General features: G+C 31.6%; 2 protein-coding genes across 2 annotated transcripts; both read right to left on the bottom strand.

The window, feature by feature from the left end:
- Window positions 1-1,445: 1,445 nt before the first annotated feature.
- Window positions 1,446-2,297, bottom strand: LOC133703923 (pathogenesis-related genes transcriptional activator PTI5-like). The gene has a single exon (XM_062128670.1). It carries the CDS (start codon window positions 2,190-2,192, stop codon window positions 1,653-1,655), a length of 540 nt encoding a protein of 179 aa, XP_061984654.1. The 5' UTR covers window positions 2,193-2,297; the 3' UTR covers window positions 1,446-1,652.
- Window positions 2,298-14,641: 12,344 nt separating this feature from the next.
- On the bottom strand, window positions 14,642-15,871 carry LOC133703673 (LOB domain-containing protein 27-like). Its single transcript, XM_062128281.1, has 2 exons — window positions 15,324-15,871; window positions 14,642-15,215 (listed from the first exon to the last, which is right to left on the bottom strand). The coding sequence occupies exons 1-2, from the start codon at window positions 15,869-15,871 to the stop codon at window positions 14,642-14,644; spliced, it is 1,122 nt and encodes a 373-aa protein (XP_061984265.1).
- Window positions 15,872-21,586: the final 5,715 nt, after the last annotated feature.

Genomic DNA, 21,586 nt, shown 5'->3' with positions numbered 1-21,586 from the left:
GCTTTTTAAATGGGTAAGATTTTCACAGACTAGATACTTTGGATCAAAAGTTACCGATAAAGCAACAGTTTATGTTTGCCCTTCGAAGTTGTCTTCTCGAACTTTCGTCCATCGATCTGCTCCCTAAACTCTCTAGCTAGCGTCCCATGTCAAAATGTTAGCTCCTAGTGCTCTAAAAACTACTCGTCAATCCATCCCTCGAGGTAAACTTTAAGGACTGGAGGATTGGTTCTTAAAGCTCGGGAACTAAAGTATAATGCCATGGAAATTGTAGAGACAAAAAACAAATATTATACATAGCCCCATTAATTACACTTGACCTCTTCAATGCTTATATTGGTGCGGGTGGCAGCTGGAAGGCTTACAGGCCAAAAGAAGTCAAATAAGGGAAACAAAATGAAATACTCATTCGCTGATAGGGACGTCTTGATTCTGATCTTTGATCTAAATTGAAGGGCAGGTGGGAAATAGGATTGAAGGAAGATTCAAATTCGATTTCGATAATTGATTACAGCAATTTTGGTCAAATTTGATCACTACAAATTAGCCGACCAATTCTTGAACCATTTTGACGTGAACCTAATATCTTTGCAAGCATGGAATTTAAGAAATTGGGATGTTTTATATATATATGGCGTGAAGGTAATATTCCACGATCACATGACTATTCAAAACCTTAAAAGTTCAATGTCCCAATATACTATATAAATAACATGCACGTGATATTGGAATATTGAATTGAACCAGTCAATGGCATGGCCCTGTATGAAAATGATAAAAGAAAGGGAAAAAAACAAATAAATTCTTGCACCAACAAGACTTTTGCCACCAAAGCTGGTCTCTTGGACCGCCCTCAGCACCTCCATTTACGCCACCAAATCATGTGCCCACCTCAGTCACCACATCTCATATATATCCCAATTACATAAGAAATGCATGTTTTTTGACAAATCCAATATCAATTCCATAATTTGTTTCGGTGATTTTATTTATCAAAGTCCTGCACAGTTATGTGAGGGAGAATAGATAGATGAAGTTACTGTTTGTTTTTGTGATTGGAAAATATTTTTGTAAAAATTTTTAAAAAAAAGATTATTTTTTTTATGTTTTTAGATATTTTAATATACTAATGTTAAAAATATTATTTTGATAAATGTTTCCTAGAGGGATTTTATATTGTACTTGCTAAACACAAATGATATTAATTAATAATTCTTGGATGCAATGACATTAATTTTCGGCAGGTCATCCACATTAATTAACGTTTGAACCACAGTAAGACAGGCAAGTGGTTTTCCGATTTTAGGATTTTTAGACACTGCGTATGAACTTCAATTTTTAATCACAGCTTTAAATCTTAGGACAGGTTGAGTTAATTATAATAATTAGTTCCCTATAACTCTTCGTTGCTCTTTGGCCTTTCTGGCACTTCTCTTATTACGAAATAACACTCTAAAGATGCAATTATATTTGTGCATTTGATGCACTCTAAAACCATACAAACTGACATCTTCTTATATACAAAACCCAAAAAACGATAAAAAGAAGAAAAAAAACAAGACAAAAAATAAAGAAAGAAAAAAGAACGATTCAAAACGTTCCAGGTAGAGATTTCCCTCGCTATCTCAACAAAATTAAGCAAAAGCGAGAAATCAATTCTCGAGGATATCCGACCCCTGACGGCGTGACTCCCCACTTGTGCTGCTCTCTGATTCAGATTGTGATGTTGCAATAGTTATTGTGCTAGAGCTACCGCATGAATCCATAGCGTTTTTACTTGACGTCCTTGTTGAGCTAAAAATTGGCTGACAGTTTTGAGTTGATATAGCAGCCACCACTTCAGCTGGAAAATTAAGGAGGGCCTTAGAGCCACGCATGTTAAAAGCAGCCCTATCATAAGCCAGGGCAGCCGCCTCCGCCGTTTCGAATGTGCCTAGCCATATACGAGCTCCGTGTCTTTTGGAGTCACGAATTTCTGCAGCATATTTCCCCCATGGCCGACGCCTCACGCCCCGGTAATGCTTCTTTGCTATGACTGTCCTCGCTGGTTGGAGCATGCCTGAAGTGTTGATTTGGCTTCTCGGAAGTATATTATTCGGGGCACTGGCCTCGTTGATCATCTGATATATGACCATGTCTTGTGAGTCATTCTCATTAAAGGGGAGCTCATGGCTCTGGGAGCTTAATACCATGGTTTGCTTATTGCTCGGAAGGGGATTTGGCTGCAGTTGATTTCGTGGGATTTTGGGGTTTCGGGAAGAAGCTTGAAGAGTGTAAAACGGGTCTAGACTTGTATTTAAACTTCGACAGGTTGCGTGGGGTCTTCCGAACTTTTATTATTCAGGAAAGTTCACGGAACCACCCGAACAGTACTTGGATAGGTTTTTACAGTGTTTTAATAGTACATTTGGTTGAAAAATTATTAAATTAATATTTATTTTTAATGTTTTTTATATTTTTAATGTACTGATATTGAAAATTAAAAATATATATATTTTAATATACTTAAAAATAGATAATTTACCTTGCATACCGAACATACCTTCAACTTGTAGGCACGTGGCATAGATGAATTTGCCCCTGGAAGGTATCTTTCTCCTGTTATTTTACAAGGTGAAAAGGCACATGAATAGTTGAGTACCAATGGATGGTGTTCACGTCGTCTTTTTGTCGTGACATACGATTGTAGCACGTCATTATTGACTTTGTACAACATTATTGCCTAAAAGTTCATTAAATTTTATGGAAACGAATCTAATTTTATTATTTGAAAAAAAAAAGAATAAAGTCAAAATTAAAGAAAAAAAATATGAGCTTTTTTTAATAAAAATTGTCAGCACCTTTTAAGTTAAGATTTCCTTTAGATTTTTCAAATTTCCTTTCAAGCACATAATATAATTTTATTTACATTTCTTTGTGAGAGTTTGAAAGAAAAAGAGAGAATCATAGAAACACGGATGATGAGAGAAAAATTGATTGCTTGAATTTTATTGAAAATAATAGTCAAGTTTGGTATCAATATCTTTCTCTTAATGAAAAAATGTTATTAAAATATTTTAGAGAGAGGTTTTTTTTTCCAAACTAGTTTTATGTTTTTAATCCATTTTGTATTTGTTTTTTTTTTCAAGTTAATGAATTAGTTTTTTTAAGTTCATAAGGGTTTTCTCTAGGTGTTTTTAGATAAAAATAAATTAAAATTAAGTTTTTGAACAAAAACAAATACCAACTAGATTTTCCAGTACTCTCTAGAGATCAAAAATTAGGTTTGCAGATAAGACATTGTCTAACTCTACAGATGAAATATCACTCTCCTCTGTTTACGACATGTCATATGTCTTGTTTAAGAAGAAAAAAAAACCCAAGTGCTGGCCTGGGTTAGCAAGCCCTTGCGCTTGGCCTATTTTTTTTAATTTTTCTTCAAATAAATAAAATTAATTTCTTAAAAATTAATGAATATAAAATATAAAATATAAAATATATTGTTTTCAAAAAATATTAAGATAATTGATATTTTTTTTTATCAAATTTCATGTCATTTTCACTTTGTTCTTGAATAAAACAATAGAAATATTTGTTGTAATATTAGCAAGTATTTTTTACAATCCATTGTAATCAATTTGTAAATTTAATTTGGCTGTTTAACTACTATCGCTTATTTTTTATCATGTAATTAAATAAAAATTGATTTAAAAAAATTATTAAATCTACTTGGATTCATGATCAATGTGGATTTAATAAGTTTATTTTTTTTATTAGTGAGTCGACTTGAATTGATCTAATATGTTGTCATTTTAATATTTAAAAAAATGTTATCTTGAAATTTTTTTAAGTTAAACCACGTCCTTACAATTCAAATGTTGAGAGCTGAAATTGAAAAGAAAAAAAAAATAAATCTAAAGGATTATATTTAAAAAAAATATTTAAATCAAAATTTTTCCAAAGTAAAACAAATAGAAATAAAAAGAATAAGGACTAAATTTAACATAAAAATAAAATGAAATAAAATGATGAATGATGAAATTGAAAAATAAATTCAATTAAAAAAATTAAAAATAAATTAAATTAAAATTAAAAAAATAAATACAAATTTGATATATAAAAAACTTAAAGAAGAATGAAATTAAACGTCGCACGAGCTGTCCAAACACATATATCAGTCCTAAAAACCACCATTTAAGCATCAATAAACATCGCACGCCAACACCCACGTGTAGTCATGTGCCACACAGGTGTCAGCTAGTTGTTTTATCAATATTTATTACTTATAAAAATATCATTTCCCCCCTCAATCTACCTAATTATAAGAAAAATAATATATCAACTAACCATGTTATTTAAATAATTTAAATTTTCCAACACTAGGATCATAGATTTGTGTCATTGACACCTTTATCAATTATTAACCAAATGTCTGTCATGGCTGGTGCAATAGATGCCTAATTTAATATTATGGCCTATATTTCTTTTTTTTTTTATTCACGTTGGGTGTTCGGGTCAGCTTGCGCGCATCACGACTATTCCCCACAGCCCACTGGACATCCTGCAAGCCCTGGAGCAGGTTAGGCACCGCGGGGGTGACAGGCGTGCACATAGAGGGTCGAACCCGGAACAGGGACGGAACAAGTCACACGGTTAACCACAGCAGTTAGGCCCTCAAGTGCCTATATTTCTATTTTTGCATCATGATGATATATATATTTACGTATTCATCGGAGCACTTGTTTTATTATACACTGGATATGCTATTGTTTCCTTGTTTTTTATGCCTTCTCCACACAAAGTCATATATGTACGAGTCTTGGATCATTGCATGATTATTTCAAGTCCAAATCAAAATTAATGGAGGAAACCCTTAACATTTTGCTGGAATTTGAGAGTGAAATCTCAAATTTATTTTCAGTAATTAGTAAAATTTTAAAGTTTTGAATTATCTTATCCCTTCAGAACCCAAATTGTTGACCATTTTATTCCAAATTTAAAGTAAACACAGTTTGTTTTCTTAACCTCCACAGTTATACAGCTGCATGAATTTTTAATAAAACTTTTGATCATATATATGTCACAAACTAAATTAATTCTTTTAATAATTAATTCAAATATATTGGAAATCATTGGAGTTTTTTTTTTCTCAATGTTCAATAATAGCTCAATAAAATTCACTCCTAAGACTTTATAGTTCACTAATATCATCTCGAAAGAATTATTATTTTTACTTTATTTTTAAGTTTTATGAGTTAATTTAAAAAATTAATAAAAACATTTTTTTAAAAAAAATATCAGAACCAAGAATTATCGGGCCTAGTTGACTAGCCTAGTACATCTACCTTATTCGATGCGTCATCAGCCTCACTAATAATGATTTTCAAAACCACTAAATTATTTTTTATTTATTTTTGGATTAGAATTTCTCCATTTTCTCTCCATCAATCATGCCATAATTTAGAATGGAATACAAATTAATATAAAGGGATAAATAGAAAATTTCCAATAACAAACCATAAATATCCTTAAATCATGAAAATCACATAAATATCATCAATTAGCATAAAACTTATTTATGACGCTATCTAAAAATTAGCATAATTTTATTTAAAACGCTACCTGAAAATTGTTGGATAGCAACAAAATTAGTGATAAAAAAATTTTCATTGATCATTTTTAACAAAATTTTACAACCTAAATAACCCAATTTTCAAGGGAAAACTTTAGTTAGTCTATAAATTAAAAATTAAAACAAACCAAAGTTTTCAAACTCTAATCTACTTTTTCTTGAATTATTATAGACTCAAACCCCCTTTATTGAACTTCATTCATCAAGACAAACTCATTGATACTATTCATTAAGACTCAAACACGTAAATAATGTTTTTCTTTTTAATTTTTGAAATATGACCGAGCAAGATCTTTTTCTTTCCTCTCTCTTCCCAATAACTTTCCTTTTCATCTCATAATTTCCAAAGATCTAAATATAAAAGAAATGAAGTTTATGATTGAAATGAAAGTTTTCAAACATTAGGGACCAAAGTGTAGAAAGACATGCGTACCTCTTCAACAGTAAAACAGTACAAAAGGATATTTTTTTCAATGATATTAATTATGATCATTTTTATTTATTTGTTTAAACTAAACCCTATAACTTTATGTTGTACTAATGATGTTTATGCAACTTAATTAGAAATAATTTTTTCATAATGTGTGAAAATGTAAATCTAAAGAAACTCCAATATATAAAAATGTTTCAATATAGTATACGAGGACAAATAACAAAAAGAGAAAAGTTTAATGATATAAAAAAAGTAAAGGTTATAAAAAACTCATGGACAGTGACATGAATATGCAATTCTCTCTATGTCAAAAGTGGCAGCATAGTAAATCTTCAATTTATTTTACTTGTTTTTATAATATAATATATAATTATAATATCTATACATGAATTGTAACAACATGTTTAATGAATTTTTTAGACATTATTAAAGTAAAGAAATTTAATAAAATATCACAATTCAAAAAATATTTTTAAAAATAATATAGTTTGGTGGGTTTTAAGTTTTATCTATAACTTGTAAGTCGCATGCGAGACATCCAACTCTCTAAAAAACATGACGAGGGTAATTTTTTCTAAACTCTCAACTCCTTACTATAAAAAATAAAAAACACAACATATGCATCACAATTCATAAACACAAGCCTCAATCCATCTTCCCAATACAATTAAAAAAAATCAATACACATCACAATTCATTCCATATAACAATTTACAATGTATAATTAAACAGTAGTTAACATAATATATTTTAAAAATTTAAACTAAATTCATAATTCTTAATCTAATTACATCTTAAAACAATCTTAGTTCATGAACGAGCTTAAATCATTCATATATGGGTCTAAAGTGCTTGTGGACAGGCTTACACCACCTTAACTTGTCCAAGTAAAAAACAAGCCTATAATGCTCATGTATCAGTGATACAATCCGGGTAATGAAAAAACAATCAGATTTGAATTATAACGTAAAATATATAATTATCAAGTTTTACAATAACAATTATAATTTTCAATCCGACCGTTGAAATTGATAAATAAAAAATGTGCAATATATGTCAATGTTGAATATGGGTGGTGGCCATGACCACCAAAATTCAATAGAGAGATGTTTGTGAGAGGAGAGAGAGTCTGGTTTTTTTTTTTATATAACCCGGGGTGTTCGGGTTAATATACATGCACCATGATTAATTCCTGAATCCACTGAACACCCTGCAGACTCAGTAAACAAGTAAGAACCACAAAAATAATAAATGTGCATGTAAAGAGTCGAACCTGGATGCTGAAGAACAAAATAAGTCCCTACTATAACCATTAGGTCACAATCTCAAGTGCAGAGTTGGTCTTTTTTTGGGTGTGTGTGTGTGTGTGTGTGTGTGTGTCATGGTTTATAGATGGGCGTTTCGCTGTGGAAGGAGAGCGAGATAATAATGGAGCACGGTCGGTCACAATGTACGATGAAAAATATGAATAGAAATATGAAAAGAAAAGGAAAAGAAACGAGGCTGAGGTTTTAATTTTTTTGGAGTCGCATGCTTAGGATGAGACTCACAAGTCCGTACGAGACTTGTGACTTATCAGATTATATTATTTTTTTAAAAAATATTTTTTGAAGTGTAATATTTTACTAATTGTTTTTTTTTACTGTGCTAAAAGCTAAAAAGAAACTATTTCATGAATGATGGTCCTCTTAGCTGGCTTGTAAATCGTAATCGCCTATTTTAATCTTAGATTCCAGTGGTTGCATCATCGGTGACATCATCAGGATGACCAGTGAAAGTGACACGAGGGACCCTTCTAGATGTTGACTTTGACAATCCTTATGAGCTCATCGCAATCGTAAATACTATGGTTGCCGGGTCCCTTGGATGACTCACAGTCTCACATGGATTTTAAGACAAGAAAAAAAAAATAAATAAAAAATAAATAAAGATAATTCATGGAAGAAACAGAAGACAATTATTTGACGAAAGAAAAGGGGGCTTTAATCGAAGACCAAACACGTTCACGTGGTTAGAATAAAAGAAGCGTATGACGTAACTACGATTCTATCCACCAGTAGGTACAAGTCCATCATTGCCTATATTTTGCTTTAGGTCTGATTAATATTTCTTTGACCATTAAAAAAAATAATGTTGTTAGTGTGTTTTCCGATAAATATTTTTAAAACAATATAAAAATTGGTTTTTGTATGAGTAGGTTAAATGAACTGAAAAAAAAATTGAATGATCGATTAAAAAAAATAATTTAATTAAAAAAATTCAAAATAAATTATATTTTAAAATATTAAAATCATAATATATTAGATCAATTTATATTAATTTTGATTAACTTGCCAAATCTATTTTTAAAGTCATGAGATCTTGATAACCTTATAAAAAATAAATAAATAAAAATTATTAATCTTAATTTTCAATCAATCTAATGTTGAAGGATGGAAATGAAAACATATTTAACTAAAAAAATAAGCTGAACCAACTCGGGTTAACCTATCAAACCTAAATCATGAAATTAGGATAACTTCATATAAAACAAATCAAAATAAATTATGAAACTTAATTCTTAATCAATTCAATATTAAAGAATAAAATTAAAAATAAATGAATTAAAAAAATAACACGAAAAATCACCTGAGTCAACCTAAGTACAACAAAAAATATGATTCAGGTCATAAGACCGAGATAACCTCATAAAATATAAACCGAAACAAATTGTGAAACATAATTTCCAATCCACTTAATGTTGAAGAATAAAATTGAAAAAAATTAAAAAGACAAAAAATAACTCGAGCCAACTGAGGTTCACTTGCCAAACCTGGGTCAGGATACTGAAATAACTCCATAGAAAGCAAGTAAAAAAAAAATTATAAATTCCAATTTCAACCAACCAAATGTTAAAGGATGAAATTAAAAAAAAAACACACATATTCAAATAAAAAGGACGAAAAACCCTGAGTTAACCTGGTTAACTCACAAAACTCGCGATCCAAGTCATGAGACCATAATAATCCCATAAAAAACAAATAAAATAATAATTATGAAACACAATTTCCAATCAACCCAATGTTGAAGGTTGAAGTTAAGAAAAGTAATAATTTAAAAGATGACAAAAAAATAACCCGAGTCAACACGCTAACTAGCAAAACTAGCGACCCGAGTTATGAGATTAAGATATTTTTATAAAAAATAAATCAAGATAAATTATGAATTGCAGCAACTAATAAACTCAATGTTGGAAAATAAAATTGAAAAAAAAAATTCTTAAAAATTTTGAGGATTAAAGCGAAAAAAGCCTTGGTATTTTACTGTTTATGTCTACAATACAATAAAATGCCAAAACAAGAGACAAAGGGAAGATGGAAATTATTAAAAGTTAATGATAACTTAGTCCCTGTACTTAATTTAAGTTGGTTAATTGGTACTTGTAGTATGAAAAATAATCGGACGACCCCATGACTAGCATCAAGTTATTAACCATCCTTCGTTAAGTAGCTTTCATTCCAGAAATACCTTGTTTAATTCCTACTTAATTCTTCTCATCTCACCTGCAATTCTTTTCTTTTTCTTATTTCACAAAACGAAAAACAAAATAAATTGGAAAAGAATTCAATATTTTAAAAGCTAACATTATTTGTATTCCTATCCAGCCTTCACTCACCAATTCACCCATCCTCCTTTGGGTGAATTTTGAGGGGTAATCCATCTTTAGTGGAGGCTGATTTTGGGAGGTTCAACTCGATCCCTTGCCTCTTGCTTGCTACCCCACAGCACGTTTTGATCCCACTAAGGCTTTTAATGGCATGTATTGAAGCCTCGTCGGCGGGTGTTCGTTTTTCACACGTTCGATTGAGTTTTGGAAACACCCTTCAAACTAGCCCTTGTGTTTCCGTCGATTTGGCAAATAAAACTCTGTAAAAAAGAATAAAAATATTGTCAACTTTTATATTATGTTTGCAAGATTTATCCAATGAGATCAAACTTGTTAAGTAAGATGACTATCAATTAAATGTTTTTGGAAATGTTTAATAAATACAAAAAAATTATTTTTTCAGAAGAAAATCTCGAAAATCTTTAATGAATAAATAAATATTTTTTAAAAATAAAATTTTCAAAAAAGCCCTATAATCTTCAAAAGAAAACAAATTAATTATTTTGGGAGGTTCAACTCGATCCCTTCTCATATATAACATTCTAAATAGATGCAAAAAACCTAACCTAACCACCCAGACCACCATGATCATCCAAACAAAAAGAAAAGAAAAGAAAAGAAAAGAAAAGAAAAACAAAAAGTAGAAGAAATTATGAGAGATAAATAATAATAACAACATTCACTATAGACACACACACACATATTGAAGGGAGTATGCTAACTCATTGGGTTCAGGGAGAAGGAAACACTAACCATAATCTCCTTTTCATTTCGAAGTGATCCAAGAATTCTACAACAAATGAAGGTTAGGAGCTAACATTGCAAGTGAGAGAACTAATTGTTGTTTGGTTTTTGAGGCATGGTCGCGCCCGTCGGGCTCTTCATTTTCCAATTACGTTTTGGACCTACATACGACCACAGAAAGGCAAATCCATCAATCCCCCAGTTGATTTTATTTTCAAACTATTGACTTTGGCATGTGATTAATTGTGTATGATCTTAATCTTCCATTAGATCATTAAAAGCCCAATTTTAAATTAATTTTCAAGATTTTCCATTCAAACCCGATGACTGGTTACGAACCACTAACACTAATTCCTTTATTGCCTAATTAACTACCGACAGCAAGGTTGAATGGTCTACTCATGGGGCAAAAATGTTGGTTATGTGGATAGAAAATAAATAAATAAATAAATAAAGGACGCAGGGATTCTATTAGTTTTCAGGACTCGGAATTTTAATACGCCACATGCGGATTTAACTTGTTATGGACTCTCTTTGGGTCTGTATTGTTGTATTCTATAGGCTAAACCCAATTTGTTTGATGCTCCGAAATGAAATTCCCAACCTTATAATTGCATGTCAAGGGCGCGTTTGACATTGGGAAAAACCTCAAAATCACCCATGCATTTGTATCAATTTGATAAATTGATTTTGATTAAAATTTGTCCTATATTTGAAAAAATGTAGCTAATTCTATATATATTAATATATTCTTTATGGAATAAAAAACATTAAAAAAAACAATTCTAATAATACTCAATAATTAAAACTTGTAAAATGATGAAGAAATAAAATATTATGGAATGAAAAAAATTTGAAATGATCAGATAAAATTTTAAAAAATACTTAGTTATTTAAATTTTTTAATATGTTTAAGAAATTATAAAACAATATCAGATAAAACTGTTATATTTGATAATATTAAAAAAAAATATTTCTTAGTCATTGATTATATGATACTTTTGAAAAAACATTCTTAGGCATTCTCAAATATTTTAATGGTGAGTATTTTGCAATATTTTTTTAAAATTTATTTTGAAAAAAAGTAGATTTAATTTCAAGAATATTATAAAAAATAATTTTTTATTAAACATTATTTAAAATTTTTATGATTAAGTGTCTTCGATTTTTTTATTTACTAAAATTTTTGCAATTAGTTTTTTAAAATATTTCTTTTTTCAAGGAAACGTTTTCATTTTTTTTTCTTGAAAAAGCTTGATTATTTTTATTTCATAGATTGTTTGAAGATTTTGAGATGGTATTTATCTTTTAAATTAATGGAATTTATTATAATTGTACAGAATCTACATAATTTTCTAAATACGAAATTTTTTTTAATAAAATCTTTTTTAAAAGAGTTAATTTGTTGAATTGATAAAACACTGGAGCTACTGCAAGAGTTTTTCCTTCGATCGTGTTTTTTTATTCTCCCTCATTGTTAGCTCCTCTGCTCACTATAAGTTAATTACTACTATTATTTTATATTTTCTGTTTTAAAAACTAAAAATACAACAACAGACAAAAATGACAATGATGTCGAATTCATCCCAAATTACTTAAAAAAGCAACTTAGTGTTATAAATTATATATATTAAATATTTATTAAAATCTCTTAGATTTCATGATTTTTGAGTTTAGTCTCTTAATTTTTCATGATACTTAGGTTTTTTTTGGTGTCCTTTATTGTTTTTATTTTTTAAAATATAAACAAACCACTTCTTTTATATTTTAAACATTGAAAAAAATATATAAAAAATTGTATAGATTTCTCTTTTAAATTTTATTCTCAATATATACTTACTCTTTATTTGTTTAACATTTAGAATATTTTCATTTTTCTCTCTATTTTCACATGGAAAACTGCACATATCTCTCTGTAGACAATATTTCATTTATTACATTATATCATCTAACGACAGTTCTTTTGACCTCTTACGCTACTAATATTATCTAGCTTATATAGCCAAGTAGACATGCATATAACAATCATAAATAAACTAGAAGGAAAGGGGTTAAAACAATTATTTTTTACTAGTGGCTATAGATTTAGATTTACTACTGGTTGTGACAATAAGATTATAATTTTACCTCTTATGGCATACAAATTTGGCAATTTATCCCTCTTATGGCATAAAACTAATGGGCTAGTTCAGTCCTTATATGATTCTTTGAACAATAATAATAATAAAAAAAAATAAACCTCGCATATTGGGGTATTTTTACCATTTCAACCTCAAGTGCATAATTAAATTATTAGAATAAAAATAGCTTTGGTCAATGAATCCTCTCATACTTTTAATATTTTTTATTTTTTAGGTGGGGCAGGGGCATATTTATATTTTAAAAATTAATAAATATTAAAAAAAAGCTAATGTGCATTGCATGTGTCAGTACATGAAAAATTATTGTGGTTTTTGACTGTAGGTGCAACATCACCCAACAACCAAATGGTGGCTTTCGAGGTAGCATCTAGATCTTCTTAGTGGCCCTCCATGTCTGGATGACATTTTTTTTGAATAAACTTTCAGTTTGGTGCTGAAAGTTATTTTTTTAATTTTTTTTCTCTTTCTTGGTTTTCATGTCTGATTCTCTAAACTTTCAGAGCTGCCCCTTAATTTATTTTGCCTTCGAATTTGGTCCCTATTCTTGTGGTTTTTAATTTTTTTCTGGCTTTTTTGTAAAGTTTTGATTTTTTTTAATTTCATCATTCAATCCTCATTTTTAATATGTTGTTTTTTCCACTTTGGCTCTCATTCTTTTGATTTAAGATTTTTTTTCATAATCCTTTTATGCAATTTTTATTGGTTTTCAACTTCATCACTCAATCCATTTTTTTCAATTTAATCCTCATTATATTATATATTTTTTTTATTTCACCCTTCAATAAAAAATTATTTATTTTTATCCTCATTTTTCTAATTGATATTTTTTGGATTCTTTTTTATAACTGATTTTTTTTTTAATTTTATCATTCAACATTTAATTTGCTGGGGATTGTGTTTCACAGTTTTTTCATGTATAGTGCTTCCAACCTAATGATTCAGGTCATGAGTTTGAAAGGTTAATGCGAGTTAAAAAATATTTAGCTTATTTTTTTTTAATTTCATTGTTCGACATTATTTTTCTTTTGAAAAATTAGCTTTATGGTTTACTTCAATTTCTTTGCTATTAAGCAATTTTGATGTCATGATATGGCCCATGAATCTTGTGGGCTAATCCAAGGTTGCTCGCATCTTATTACACAAACTAAATGTATATTAAGCTACATTAAGTTTACTTTAACTGTTTTTTTTTTAAATTTTTTATCCAATTATATATTTATCAAGTTTTTTTTTATGAAGTTATCACAGTTTTTTTTTTGTTTTTTTTGGTTAATTCTTGTCATTTATTATTTTATTTTTAATAAAAATAAAATCAACTTATTACAACTAGTCAAAACTATAACAGGAGTTGTTAATTTTTATTATTTTTTTGAAAGACACTTGCATCACTAGACAATGTATTTTTCAGAAAAAAATATGGACTCACAGCATAATACATACGGAACCGCGGCGTAGATTGGCCAAGTCTAGTCTGTATGTACACAATTATGCGTGTTGAGGGAAGTGTTTTTTTCAAAAGGAAAAGTTAAAAAAAAAAAAAAACCTCATATATTCAGAAATTATAATTTGTATGCTCTCATTATCGTTTTTAAATTAGATTTTCGATATGCATTTTGTGCATATTTGTAACACTAAACATATAAATCACACAAGTACCGACATTAGAAACGCACACTTATTAATTAAATAAACAAATACATAAAACAAAATCATATATATATATCCATGTGAAGAAGAGCAGCATGTGATAAACCATGCAAAAGAAAGCAAACGATTTTTTGTTCTTTTTGATAAGCTAAAGAATAAAATTTCTACTAGTATTTGTTTTTAGATTGACAGAAACTGCTCGGAGATGCAAAGTAAAAGAATTTCGAAGCTTGCTTGTAATGTTCTTAACACACACACACTAATTTATAGGACTATATCAAAAAATCGTGTAGAATATTTTATAAGCAATTAAATATGGAAAAAAGGTCATTGTTTTATGTACCTTAGTGCTTTGGGTTGGGCTTTGTAGTTGTTGAAAATTAAAAATATCCTCTAATTAAGAAGCCTGATCTCGAAGTTCATTTTACATTATTTTGATTATCAACATGATAAGGTGCCTGAAGAACATTTGTCCCTCTGACCCTACTTGGTTCTGGTGCAACATTCGCTGATCTATGAGAATCCACTCCCTGGCCTAACATTTGTTGTGCATGAACAATAGTAGGGTTAACCACTGCTTGGCCATGTACATGGAAACCTCTCCATTGATGATTATAAGCTGATGGGAGACTCTCTTGATGATGATTAGCCAGTGGGGTATCAAAGAAAGCTGCTTGACTGCTAACTTCATCAAGCTGGTTTCTTATTTGATGTGCTTGTACATTAATTGGGCTGTGAACAGAAGGTATTTGGCCAATATGATCATCCAGGCCAATATACCCTACATAAGTTTCGTTCCCGTATAGGTATGGGAAAGGATTTACTTGCGACAATGACACTATAGTTCTTCCTTGATCAATCTCTTGAGGATTAATTGGAAAAGAAGGATTAGCTGCTTGATGCCGGCTTTCTTGATTTCTTCTTTGTTGCATCTGTACAGTTGGGCTGGGGGTAGAAGGTGCTTGGGCCACATTACCATGATTGCCAATATTTCTTACATGAGTAATTCCATTGATCTCATAGTTTGGAAAAGGACTAGATTGAAGTATTGTGTGTAAAAATCTTCCTCCCTGTATCTCTTAAGGATTAACCGAACCACACCGTGTATAGCTGTTCCCCTGCGAGTGCAATTCCATGCCTTCTTCGCTATCAAAATAATAATTTGTGGCAATGCCACTGTTAGGTATAGCATAAACCTTATCATTCGCTGATCCTTCCATGTTTAACATTGGTTCGTTTGTTTGGTTTTGCTGTTTCTCCTCTGTAAGTGTACTCCTTCCAGACTGATTTAAGTTGTACAACTGTTTTCGCAGCAGCTGATTCTCCTGTTTTGCCTGTCTTTCTGAATCAATTAGTCTCTTCAGACACCCAAGAGGCCCATTAATGCTGTCTTTGCTCCAACATGATGCTTCCCATATCATGGACTCAACCGCCTTTGCTCTGTCTTGAACTTCAAGGCTTCTTAACATCCTTTCCATGTTGCTTACCCCAAAAACCCTTCTAGCAGATTCAAATTCTTCGTGTTTCCTTAATGGGAAGTATGGACGGAAAATACAATCATTGGGGCAACGTCTTCTTTGATGCCTGCATGATGCACACTTGCTTGCACTATTACTACTGTTGCCTTCGATAATGCCTCTAGCGGACATTGTTGAGCAGATATTTTTCTGGGGGGGAAAAAACCTGCAGCAAACCGCAATTTGAAAACCCCTATTTGAGCTAGCTAGAAGAAGGATATACGGGAGCCCTTAAGTTAATCGCATGTGAATTAAAACAAAATTGAGAAGTAAGACTCCATTAATCTTCAGGAAGATTTACAGGAATTCGATGAAGAGCGAATTTATGCCGATAAAGTCTTGCAAGTCGAATGTTGATTTCTTAGATTTTTCTTTAAGAGGGTTTGGAGTTCAAGTTTAAAGTAAAACCAATGTTTTAGCACAAGGTTTCCTTGTGGCGGTTCAAATTACTTCTATTAGCCTTGTTGGTGTCCAAATCCGAATCTATGTGGGATTTCTAGTCCAATTTTAAATCTGGTGTTAAAATATTAGTTAGTTTAAGATTCCTAATTTGCTTTAAAGCCATTATATATTATTAAATATAACGGGTTGATTCAAAGATTTTTGCCTCTCTTTTTTTTTTCTTTACTTTTTGAATTTAAACTTTGAGATTAACATACAAAAAATATATTAAATTATTTCAAATGAACCAAATCAATTAATTTGACGGGTTACACGTTAAGATCATTGGATGAGAATTTTTAGTTCCACATGAAAGAGTGATAGTCATAATAATTAGGTGATTCATTAGTGCTTAATTAATGTTAAGAAATCTTAAATGTGGTTTAAGTAATCTGTATAAAAGTGAATAATTTTCGTCATATCTTATGCCAAAGTGGTGTAGTTATGGTGGAATTATGAGACGTGTTGTCATTGTTCTGGTTAAAGCTCAGTTTCTTCCTCTTTATCATTTCATTTTTCTTTATATGTTCCAGTTTTGATCTTTTATTACATGATAACATGAGCACAAATGGTCACGGGATAATTTATTTTTAAACGAAATTTTTTTTTACCCACTGGATTTTCAGGGAATATATAACACTTAGGATTGGCTGAATATCAAGTCTATTTTAGTTTCTATCGGTAATATTTTTTTTTTAATTTATTCTTTTTTCCATGATTGAATATTGTTATTCCATTGATTCAATTCAAAGATTCAATTAAAAAAAAACTAATCAAAGCCCCCTAACAACTCAACATGAATTGATCTTCTAGTTGCTGGATCCTACCTTTAATTAAGTCATTTTTAGGATAAGAAGGCTATTAAACAAATAATTTAACTTTTTCAAAGCCCCCTAACAACATTTTCAAACTCCCTAACATTGTCGTTAACCGCCACTTTCCAATTTAGGAATTTTCTTCTGATTCTTTTTAGTAGCTTATGTGCAAAGACACTATCAAATAGGCTTCCTCCATAAATCCCTGAACTAAAATTTCATAAAGAATATGAAAAATATTCAAGGAATTTAAATAGGTATTAATTAATTAAACACAATGATGGTAAACCCTTTAGTTAAATAATGTATGAATTTTTATCAAAAAATGGTACATCATGATGAAAGAAAAAATAAAATAAAATAAATACATGTGTTTTTTTGGGGGAGAAATTTTATTGATATACTATGAGATAATATAGATAAAATTAGTAAAATTACGGTGTAAGTTGTACTAGTAGCTGAGAGGTTTATTAAAAATAACCAAGAAAGTTTTGCCTAGTGGAAAAACTATAAATTTCTAGTTGGTTGACTGTTATGGGAGGAAAAATGAAGCTTTCTTCTTCTCATTTTCTTGTTTTTCCTAAAATAAGGGTTTTAGGTTCTCACAAGAGTGATTGTTAAGGGATAAAAACTTTAAAATAAGATTTGAGAGAAATTAAGGTCAGATAAAGTGATATATGATAAGGTTAAATTAAGAAAATAAATATTTAATGATTGGAATGAGAACTCTACCTAGTTATTAGGAAATTGGGATTAAGGCTATGAATTTTACTTAGTCATCAAGAGATCGAAACTAGAGTTATGGATTCTTACTTAGTTATTATATGATCAAGAACAAGGTTATGAATTGTCCTTGGTGTTAGGATACTGACATGCAAACCCGACAAGACAAAATGTAAGGGACAAGATAAAATGAGAAATGATACACAAGAATTTACGTGGTTCACCCAATCTTGGCTACGTCCACGGACAAGTATAGAAGGATTTTACTAAGTAATGTGGGAATTACAACCTCTCTCTAACAATAGGAGAACAATTGAAATCTCTTTATTACTAGAAGAAAACACCTCACTTACTATCTCACAAATACCTCATAATTATGTGGGATTACTTCCTTCTCTCACTCTCCTCTTCTCTCTTATTTCTCTCTTGTGTTGTGTAAAATAAGCTTGGATGCATTGCTTATTTATAGGCAAGCATCTAAGCAAAGGACAAAGGGGCACCAATTGGTGCTGCAAGTGGCACCAAATTGGTGCCCAACATTGTTGACTTTGCCAACAATGCATAGCTGGCTTCACATTCTCCCACTTGAAGACTTTGATGATTTAATCAAGTCTTCACACTTGATCATCTGTGATTCTTCTATCCTTTCTATACTTGTCATCTTCATGCTGCTTACGTTTCTGTTAGGTCATAAGAGGATCTACACCATATGTACTTGTCAGTGTTGACTGGTTTAGTCAAAGCATCTGCTAGGTTTTCTTTTGTGTGAACCTTCTGAAAATCTACACTTCCATCTTCCACCACTTCGCGAACAAAGTGATATTGAACATCTATGTGTTTTGTTCTTAAATGAAACGCTGGATTCCTTGCAATATGCAAAGCACTCTGACTATCACAATACAAAAGAATCTTCTCTTGTTTGTGCATGAGCTCCTCCATAAGTTTCTTCATCTATATTGCTTCTTTACAAGCTTGTGTAGCTGCCATGTACTCAGCTTCTGTTGTGGATAACGCGACAACAGTCTGAAGTTTAGAGACCCAGCTCACAGCTCCTTCTACAATTATGAACACATAGCCTGTCGTGGATTTTCTTTTCTCAAGGTCGCCAGCAAAATCTGAATCAACATAACCTCTGACAATAAATTTTGATCCTCCATAACATAATGCAGCATCTGAGGTACCCTTGATGTATCTCAAGATCCTCTTAATAGTATTCCAATGCTCTCTACCAGGATTTGCCATGTATCGACTAGCTGCTCCCACTGCTTGTGCAATGTCTGGTCTTGTACATATCATGGCAAACATTAAACTTCTCACTGCTGATGCATACGGTACTCGAGACATCTTCATCCTCTCTGCTTCATTGCTAGGAGACATACTTGAGGATAATTTGAAGTTAATAGGAAGTGGGGTGGAAATTGGCTTACAATCTTGCATGTTGAAGCGTCGCAAGATCTTTTTCAAATAATTCTTTTGAGAAAGCCAAATCTTCCTCTTACTTTTGTCTCGGTGAATTTGCATCCCTAGAATCTTGTTTGCTGGTCCCAAGTCCTTCATATCAAACTCCCTAGCCAATTGTGTCTTCAATTCTTGCATTCGATCTTTGTTGGGGCCTATTACCAACATGTCATCCACGTACAACAACAGAATGATGAAAACATCATTTTCTTCAAACCTCTTGTAATATGTACAATGGTCTGAACTGAGTCTGTTGTACCCAAGGCTAATTATGAAGGAATCAAATCTCTTGTACCAACACCTCGACGCCTGTTTGAGACCGTATAGAGATTTGTTCAACTTGCAAACCAAGTTCTCCTTGCTTGTTTTAGCAAAACCCTCTGGTTGGAGCATATAAATTTCTTCTTCAAGTTCTCCATGAAGAAATGCAGTTTTCACATCTAACTGCTCTAAGTGAAGATCAAATATAACACACATCGCCAAGACTACTCTGATTGTAGTAAGTCGTACCATCGGGGAAAATATCTCATTGAAATCTATTCTTTCTTTCTGAGCATATCCTTTTACCACCAATCTTGCACGATACCGCTCCAGTTGATCATTGCCATCACGCTTTATCTTGTAAACCCATTTGTTGCCAATGGCCTTTCTTCCTTGTGGTAGCGGAACAAGATCCCAAGTGTTATTCTTGTGTAGAGCTTCAATCTCCTCTTGCATTGCTGTCATTCACATAGATACATCTGTGCTTTTGATAGCCTCATGGAAAGTTGATGGCTCTCCATCCTCTGTTAGAAGACAGTATGCAATGTTGCTCTCAGTAACATATTCTGAGTGCCAAGCCGGTGGTCTTCTTTCACGAGTCGACCGCCGAACTTCAGGAGTTTCAGACTCTATTTGTTCTTGCTCTTCATGCTCTGGTGCAGCTTCAGAAGAAGTATGATTCTGAGTATTTTCAATCTGGACTGCTGTAGTCTCCTTTAGAATGCTATTATGTTCTTCCATTTACATTTTACCTTATGCAAATATGACATCTCTGCTGATGACTACTTTGTGGGCAGTGGGATCCCACAAGTGATACCCCTTCACTCCATCAGCATATCCCAAGAATACACATTTTCTGGATTTTGAATCCAACTTGCTAACTTCTTGTGTATTGTACATCACGTACACAGGACTTCCAAATATATACAATCGAGAATAATCCGCTGGTTTTCCAGTTCACATCTCCATCGGTGTCTTCAGCTCAATTGCAGTTGACGAAGATCGATTTATCACATAACAGGCAGTATTGACTGCTTCTGCCCAAAATGACTTTCCTAGACCTGCAGCCTTCAACATTGCTCTTGTTCTTTCTAATAGAATTCTGTTCATCCGCTCTGCCACTCCATTTTGTTGTGGAGTGTATGTCGTTGTGAACTGCCTTTTGATACCTTCATGTTGACATATGTTATCAAATTTATCACTAGTATATTCTCCTCCATTGTCAGTCCTCAAACACTTGATCTTCTTTTCAGATTCAAGTTCCACCCGTGCTTTGAAAGTTTTAAAGACTGTGAACACATCTGCCTTCCTTCTAATTGGATACACCCAACATCTCCTGGAGAAGTCATCTTGCTCCTCCCAAGGATACAACCAGTGCTTGCCAAACATCAGAGTAAATCAGGTCTAAGATGCATTTGCTCTTAGTTATTGATGTGCCAAACTTCAACCTGTGTTGTTTACTTGTAACACAGTGCTCATAAAAAGGTAAAGTAACCTTTGTAAGCCCAGGGAGTAACTTCTGATCAGAAAGAACCTTTAAACCTTTCTCTGACATGTGGCCTAGTTTTTGATGCCACATCATCGTCTTCTCTTCTGCAGGACTAACTGATGCGATTGACGCATCTGCCTCATGATGTGTTTCTCCTATTAATACAAACATGTTTGCAACTGTCTTTCTTGCCTTTAAAACCACCAACGCTCCTTTAACAATTTTCATTATTCCATTGTCTGTTTGAATCTTACAGCCAAGACTATCAAATTGTCCTACGGACAAAAGATTCTTCTTTAAGTCTTTCACACGCCGCACTCCTGAAATAGTACGAATTAAGCCATCATACATCAATTTGATAGTGCCAATGCCAACAATCTCTAAAGCATGATTATCACCCATGAACACTGAGCCTTCAGAGATGGGTTCATATGTATGGAACCAATCTCGATTAGGAGTCATATGTCATATTGCTCCTGAATCCATTAGCCACACCTCAGTGAGCTCTTCTATATTTGTAGAGATTGTCGCTGCTTCACTATATAAAACCTCTTCATCTTCTGAGGTGCTTGCAACACATCCTTGAGGTTTTGATGACTCTGCAGTATTCTCTATACCCTTTTTAAACCAACAATCCTTTTTGAAGTGCCCTTTTCTGCC

This window comes from Populus nigra, chromosome 9, assembly GCF_951802175.1.
Source record: "Populus nigra chromosome 9, ddPopNigr1.1, whole genome shotgun sequence".
NCBI lineage: Eukaryota > Viridiplantae > Streptophyta > Magnoliopsida > Malpighiales > Salicaceae > Populus > Populus nigra.
The sequence above is the reverse complement of the archived record's forward strand: the minus strand, read 5'-3'. Positions and strand labels throughout refer to the sequence as shown.